General features: G+C 51.0%; 1 protein-coding gene across 5 annotated transcripts in view; it reads right to left on the reverse strand.

Moving 5' to 3' along the window:
- OGDH (oxoglutarate dehydrogenase) overlaps nt 1-7,052 on the reverse strand; it is a 100,375-nt gene that overhangs the window by 24,647 nt on the left and 68,676 nt on the right. For all 5 annotated transcript variants that reach the window (XM_017871679.1, XM_017871680.1, XM_017871681.1 and 2 more), the window contains 4 exons: nt 4,938-5,092; nt 4,325-4,471; nt 3,624-3,714; nt 2,558-2,737 (listed from right to left, as the gene is read on the reverse strand). In XM_017871679.1, coding sequence (XP_017727168.1) covers nt 2,558-2,737; nt 3,624-3,714; nt 4,325-4,471; nt 4,938-5,092 — 573 coding nt within the window. The remainder of the gene's footprint in view (nt 1-2,557; nt 2,738-3,623; nt 3,715-4,324; nt 4,472-4,937; nt 5,093-7,052) is intronic.

Below are 7,052 nucleotides of genomic sequence, written 5' to 3' on the forward strand. Positions count from 1 at the left end.
CTTTTTGGGAAAATTTCAACATTCTGAGGAGTACTGCTAGAGTGGATTTTTGTCCACAATCTATGAATGTAGGAGTTACCCAAAGTTTTCGGTAATCTCATTCCACTACTCAGCCCAAATGCCTGGGCAAGTGCCCAGGAGGGTGGAAATACCAGAGGCACTGGTCATCACAATGCTGGTCTCCCCATGCCGATCTCGTCTCAGATCAGCCCATCCCAGACACCCAGTATTGTTACTGCCTGCGGGGGCTGCAGTTTCCCCAAACAGAGTTGAGGCCTCCTTGCCTCTAGTTGAAGTTTCTGTGACACTGTCCTGGCCCATGAGCTTGAAGCCATGGAATGACCTCTGCGTCCCTGTGGGTCATACTCGTTCTTTATAGCAAGTATTGACAGATGCGAGAATCACTTCTCCAGCCCAGGCTCCATTACCTATGATGGCAGTTTCCCTTCCCCTAACCCTGTAAGCATGACAGTAGTAGATTTACAGTATTTAAAATTACAGAACCTGGTAAACTAATAATTGGTTCTACTTCTTTTTTTTTTTTCTTTGAGAAGGAGTCTCCCTCTGTCACCCAGGTTGGAGTGCAGTGGCGCGATCTTAGCTCACTGCAACCTCCGCCTCCCGGGTTCAAACATTCTCCAACCTCAGCCTTCTGAGTAGCTGAGACTACAGGCGTGTGCCACCATGCCCAGCTAATTTTTTTTGTATTTTTAGTAGAGATGGGGTTTCACTGTGTGAGCCAGGATGGTCTCGAACTCCTGACCTCAGCTGATCCACCCACCTCGGCCTCCCAAAGTGCTGGGATTACAGGCGTGAGCCACTGTGCTGGGCCAATTGGCTCCACTTCTAACATAGACCTGACCTCTTTCCAGGGCACAACTAGGAGGCTGGCCCATCCCTGCTCTGTGTCCCCAATTCACCTTACATCTTTGCTCTTACATCTCCAGAAAACATTCTTCCCTTCCCACCTCCCTAAATCCTGCCACTTCTCGAATAAAACGACAACTACCTGCTCTGCTGATAAGGGGTCTCCCTTCTATCCTTGGTCCAACTCTAGCCCACACCCCCGCACACCTCTTCCGAAGCTCTTTGCAGCTAACTTCACAGTTTCCTATCACGCTGTATGTGTGCTATTTGCTTCTTTACACACGACCTTTTTTCTAAAAAGAACAGGAGGCTCTGGAGAGAAAAGTGGTGATGCCTGCTTTGTGTGTTTCCTAGAACCCACACATAAGATATTATAAATATTTGATTTTTTCTGATTATTTGGTTTTTAGGTCATCAATAGGAAATATAAAATTTGTCAGACAAGATTCTATCTTTAAGTTAAATAAGGGCAAACTGTTAACAATCTGTTAAGACTATTTCTACACAAGCAGGCTGCCGAGCCAACCCCCAACACTCAGTCACATGACCAGAAATGGTGAAGCAGGACCCCACCTGCCTGCAGCCTGAGCCCTCCTCGGTCTCTGACCAGCCCATGAGCTCCTGCCTCTGATCACAGCAGGCACGACTCTCCTGACAAGTCTCAGTTCTACAATTTCTCCTTCAGGCTCACCTACACTTTTTCCTTACAGAGCCTCTCAGATTTTCCTCCTTTTCAGTGAAAACATCTCTGTCCATTTAGAATAACTGCAAACCTGGCTCCTTCACAGATTTGGTGAGGACAAAAGCAAACTTCCCACATAGTTCTGACAATTACAACTTCAGGAGAAGGAACACTATAAGCAGGACTGTTTTACTATTGCTATTCTTTAAAAGTTGATTTTAAATATATATATATATATACACACATATTTTTTTTTTTTTGAGACAGAGTTTCGCTCTTGTTGCCAGGCTGGAGTGCCAAGGGCGTGATCTCGGCTCACCACAATCTCCGCCTCCCAGGTTCAAGCTATTCTCCTGCCTCAGCCTCCCAAGTACCTGGGATTACAGGGATGTACCACCATGCCCGGCTAATTTTGTATTTTTTTAGTAGAGATGGCTGGTGGTTTCTCGCATGTTGTCAGGCTGGTCTCCAACTCCCGACCTCAGGGTGATCTGCTGCCTCAGCCTCCCCAAAGTGCTTTGGGCGATTACAGGCGTGCAGCCACTGCGACGGGCCGACTTTAAAAATTTTTTTTTTTTTTTTTTTTTTTTTTGAGGATGGAGTCTTGCCCTCTGTCGCCCCAGGCTGCGAGTGCAGCTGGCCGGATCTCAGCTCACGGCAAGCTCCGCCTCCCGGGGTTTACGCCCCATTCTCCTGGCCTCAGCCTCCAGAGAGTAGCCGGGACTACAGGGCGCCGCCCCGCGCCACCTCGCCCGCGGCTAGTTTTTTGTATTTTTTAGTAGAGACGGGGTTTCACCGTGTTAGCCAGGATGGTCTCGCATCTCTTGACTCGCTGATCCGCCCGTCTTGCGCCTCCCATGATTACAGGCTTGAGCCACCACGCCCAGCCTAAATATTTTTTTAAAGTCCATATGCACCCAGGACTCTGGGTTATGTTGGTGAGCAGAATTCCATGCTGGAACATGGGGCCTTGACGATCTGCCTTGCACGCCTCTCTCTGGGCCTTACCTTTTTCCCTTCAGTGTCGCCACAGTAAAACTGCTCAGCTTTGGTCTTGCCCATCACCACGGGGTCAGCAGCCTCAAGGTGGGAAGGGTTGGCCACCAGGGACAGGGTAATGTTCCTGTCGGTAACACGATTGATCCTGCGGTGATACATGCCCAGGTGGTACTTCACATCTCCAGAGCCCTGATGGGGTAAACAGTGAATTTGCACCCTGGCCAAGGAGATGCTCAGTCTCCAAAAGAGCCCTTTTTTTTGAGACGGAGTCTGGCTCTGTGGCCCAGATTGGAGTGCAGTGGCGTGATCTTGGCTCACTGCAAGCTCCGCCCCCCGGGTTCACGCCATTCTCCTGCCTCAGCCTCCCGAGCAGCTGGGACTATAGGCGCCCGCCACCGCACCCGGCTAATTTTTTGTATTTTTTAGTAGAGACGGGGTTTCACCGTGTTAGCCTGGATGGTCTCCATCTCCTGACCTCGTGATCCGCCTGCCTCGGCCTCCCAAAGTGCTGGGATTACAGGCGTGAGCCACCGCGCCTGGCCTAAAAGAGCCCTTTCAAACGGGAATTTTTTTTTTTTTTTTTTTTTTTTTTGAGACGGAGTCTTGCTCTGTCACCCAGGCTGGTGTGCAGTGGCACGATCTCGGCTCACTGCAAGCTCCGCCTCCCGGGTTCACGCCATTCTCCTGCCTCAGCTGCCTCAGCCTCCCAAATTGTTGAGGTTAAGGGGCATGAGCCACCACGCCCAGCCTTATATGGGATTTCTACTCCCAGGAACCCAGCGTAGAAGGACATGGAGGCCTTTTCCCAGGATCATTCTCATCCAGGGCATAGGGAGAATGTCCCTCAGCCAGAGGGGACACACCTCTGCACTCAGAGTGGGGCTGCTGGACCTCTGACCAGGAGGTGGGCCACAGGCCACCTTTGTTCCAACACTAAAATTCTTCCAACAAGGAAGGCAAATCACAAATGGTACAGAAGAACCAACCCCCATAAGTCGTTCTAAGAAAGAAGTAGAGCCAGGGGTCTTGTGTAAGTTGGGGCTATGCTGGATGTGTCTCTATGCAGGTGCGTCACCTCATCAGCTGCCTCCAGCTTTGAATCGAATTGACAGAAGATCTGTTCCAGCTCCTTCCTGATGACATTTGCAAGCACGTTCAGCCGCCCTCTGAAACATACCGGAGAGTAGGGTGAGCAGAGCCTGAGGTCACGGCTTCCAGATGGCAGACGAAGGTGTTACAATCCCCTCTCCCTCCCCCAGGGCACGGCACCTCCTCGGTTTACAGCCCAAGGATAGCTGTGAACTGGAGCTAATGTGGGAACAGAGCGTGCTGGGCAATCAAGGCCATGGTAGGCAGCAGAAAGGTAGAAGGTGCTGCAACGCCATGGGCCTGAGGCTTCCTTACCCTCCTCCCTCCCTACACCTTCCCTATTTTCACAGTCTTAGCCTCCCCTCCAATGTCAGGAAGCAGCCTTCCCTCCAGGTTAGACCCCAACCAGGGAACCTGGGTTTAACTTTCATAAAAATGCAATGTAAGGCCAAATGCCAGTCTGAAACTACATGTGGCTTTGGCTGTGACCGTGACTTTGCAGTCTTCCAGAGGGAGGGAATATGAGAATCCCCTGCAAAACAATACACCCTCAGGAACCAGATGAGCCCAGACTCACAACTGGCACTCAAGGAGGAAACACCTGCTCTCTCAGTGCCTTTACCTGGTGACTCCTACACAGCCCACAGGGATGGTGAGAAACCAGGTGGGGCGCGCCCTTGGCCATACCTGTGTGGCATGCCCATAATCACGTAGTCCACGCCGTTCTCACTCGACTTGTCGATGATGGTCTTGAGGGCAGGGATCAGTACCTCACAGCCTTCTAGACCAAAGCGCTTCTCAGAGGACCACTTCCGCTGTAGGAACTCCTCAAACCTGGACAGGGAACCAAGCCACCTTGAAGGGCAATGTCACTCTTCCTGACCAAAAAGAGGGGGTTCTGGGCCAGGCACAGTGGCTCATGCTTGTAATCCCAGCACTTTGAGAGGCTGAGGTGGGCGGATCACCTGAGGTCAGGAGTTCGAGACTAGTCTGGCCAACATGGTGAAACCTCACCTCTTCTAAAAATGTAAAAATTAGCCGGCTGTGGTGGTATGTGCCTGTAATCCCTGCTACTCAAGAGGCTGAGGCAAGAGAATCGCTTGAATTCAGGAGGCAGAGGTTGCTCTGAAGGCTGACTCTACTTGCCTGGTGTCTCTTCACACATTTGCAGCTGGAGCTTTGCCTGCACCACCCCAAACCCCCTCTCACCTCGGCCAACAGGCTGCACACAGGCCCGAACAATAGAGGGTTGCTGCTTCCCTAGGAATGTCTGCCCCACGGCCCAGGGCCAGACCCATACCTGGTGGACCGTACAAGCCTGGCCAGCAGGGTCCGCTTCTCCTCATTTGTGAACTGCATGATTCCAGGGGTCTCAAACTTCTGCCGGATCCACTGGCACTGCTCCAGGTCATTGATGAACATGAACTCCACCCCAATATGCTGGCAGTAGGCCATCTATTCCATACAGAAACACACAGTCAAGGGGTTTTCTAACCAGGTCTGGCTGAATGAAGAGTGCTGACTGCCCATTCAGGCAGAAGGAGGGGATGAGCAGGAGGCTTGTTCTGAAATGTACCTCAGTCAAGTGTGACTGAGGATGGCATGGAGTGGCTGCCAGGCAGAAGCCCTCTTCATAGGGTCATGAAATACTTCCTTCAGGGACCTGGGTCACTTGTACACAGAGAACCTCCTAGCCTTCCAAGGGCCAGGCCAAGGAACAACCCCAGTTCTACTCTGTTACCTTTGTGGCAAGAAGCACAGACCACAACAGTTGTAGAACTGGGTCCTTCCCCAGGGAAGACAGGGTGTCATCAAGGTCAGACCTGTACCAGCACCCATGACAGGAAATACCCAGAGGGTGTCACAGGCTCAATGGCTATTTAAGATTTGCAGGTTTTTAAAAAATTTTACTTATTTATTTTTTGAGGCAGGGTCTCTCTGTCATCGAGGCAGGAGTGCAGTAGTGCTATCAGGGCCCATTGCAGCCTCAACCTCTTGGGCTCATGTGATCTTCCTGCCTCATGTTTTGAATTTTTTGGAGAGATGAGGTCTCACTATGTTGCCCAAGCTGGTCTTAAACTCCTGGGCTCAAATGATCCTTCTACCTCAGGAGCAAGATTGCCCGTAAGACAAAAGTCAGGATCCTGAGCAGGTCAAGACGTCCTGCACCACATTCACACCCCACAGCTAGGTGAGGAAGCAGCACCCAGATCTGCAGAGCTCAGCAGGGAGGAAGTCAGGAAGAGGAGAGGTGCCAGGAGCGAGAGGAGGCACCAGGCTCTTAGAAATTCATCTCGGGGCCAGGCGCGGTGGCTCACGCCGTAATCCCAGCACTTCGGGCGGCTGAGGCAGGCGGATCACAAGGTCAGGAGTTTGAGACCAGACTAAAAATACAAAAATTAGCCAGGTGTGGTGGTGCGTGCCTGTAATCCCAGCTACTCAGGAGGCTGAGGCAGGAGAATCTCTTGAACCTGGGAGGCGGAGGTTGCAGTGAGCTGAGATTGTGCCACTGCACTCCAGCCTGGGCGACAGAGTGAGATTCCTTCTCAAAAAAAAAAAAAGAAAAAGAAATCCCTCTGGGGCTGCCCTCAGGCTGGTACTCCTGCAGAGGCCCAAAGCTCGATCTGCACAGCTGCCCTGGAGGACCAGAATGAGAGTCTGAGAGCAAACTGCAAGTCAGCATGGAATAAAAAGAAGACAGGCCCTGATGTGGGCCAACAGATACTTTACAGACCCCCAAAGCCTCCTCTAACTGCCTTCACAGCAGCCACTGCTGCCAGAGTACTTTGTGTTTGGTCCTGCTCAGCAGCTCTCATCCATGACCCCACTTGGTTTTCACAACAGACAATGAGACCAGCTGGCATGAGCAGTTAAAGGATGTGCTGAATCTGAGACCAGTCCTGTTCTTTGCAGAGGAGGGTAAGCTATCCCTGCACACATGCTTCATGACCATGAAACAAAGCAAACTTTGCCTGAACTCAAAATTACGGCCAACCACAATACTCTAGTTATTATCCAAGTCAAAAGAAGCAAAATCTTGCCTAGAAACTAAAAGAGAAAGTCCTGCTGGGAAAGACCCTAGTATTTAAGTTTTTTTTTTTTTAAATTAATTAATTAATTTATTTATTTTTGAGACGGAGTCTCGCTCTGTCACCCAGGCTGGAGTGCAGTGGCGCAATCTCGGCTCACTGCAAGCTCTGCCTCCCAGGTTCACACCATTCTCCTGCCTCAGCCTCCTGAGTAGCTGGGACTACAGGCACCCACCACCATGCCCAGCTAATTTTTTGTATTTTTAGTAGAGACGGGGTTTCCCTGTCTTAGCCAGGACGGTCTCGATCTCTTGACCTTGTGATCCGCCCACCTTGGCCTCCCAAAGTGCCGGGATTACAAGCATGAGCCACTGCAGCCAGCCTTT

This window comes from Rhinopithecus bieti, unplaced genomic scaffold (assembly GCF_001698545.2).
Source record: "Rhinopithecus bieti isolate Rb0 unplaced genomic scaffold, ASM169854v2 scaffold_6908, whole genome shotgun sequence".
Classification (NCBI taxonomy): domain Eukaryota; kingdom Metazoa; phylum Chordata; class Mammalia; order Primates; family Cercopithecidae; genus Rhinopithecus; species Rhinopithecus bieti.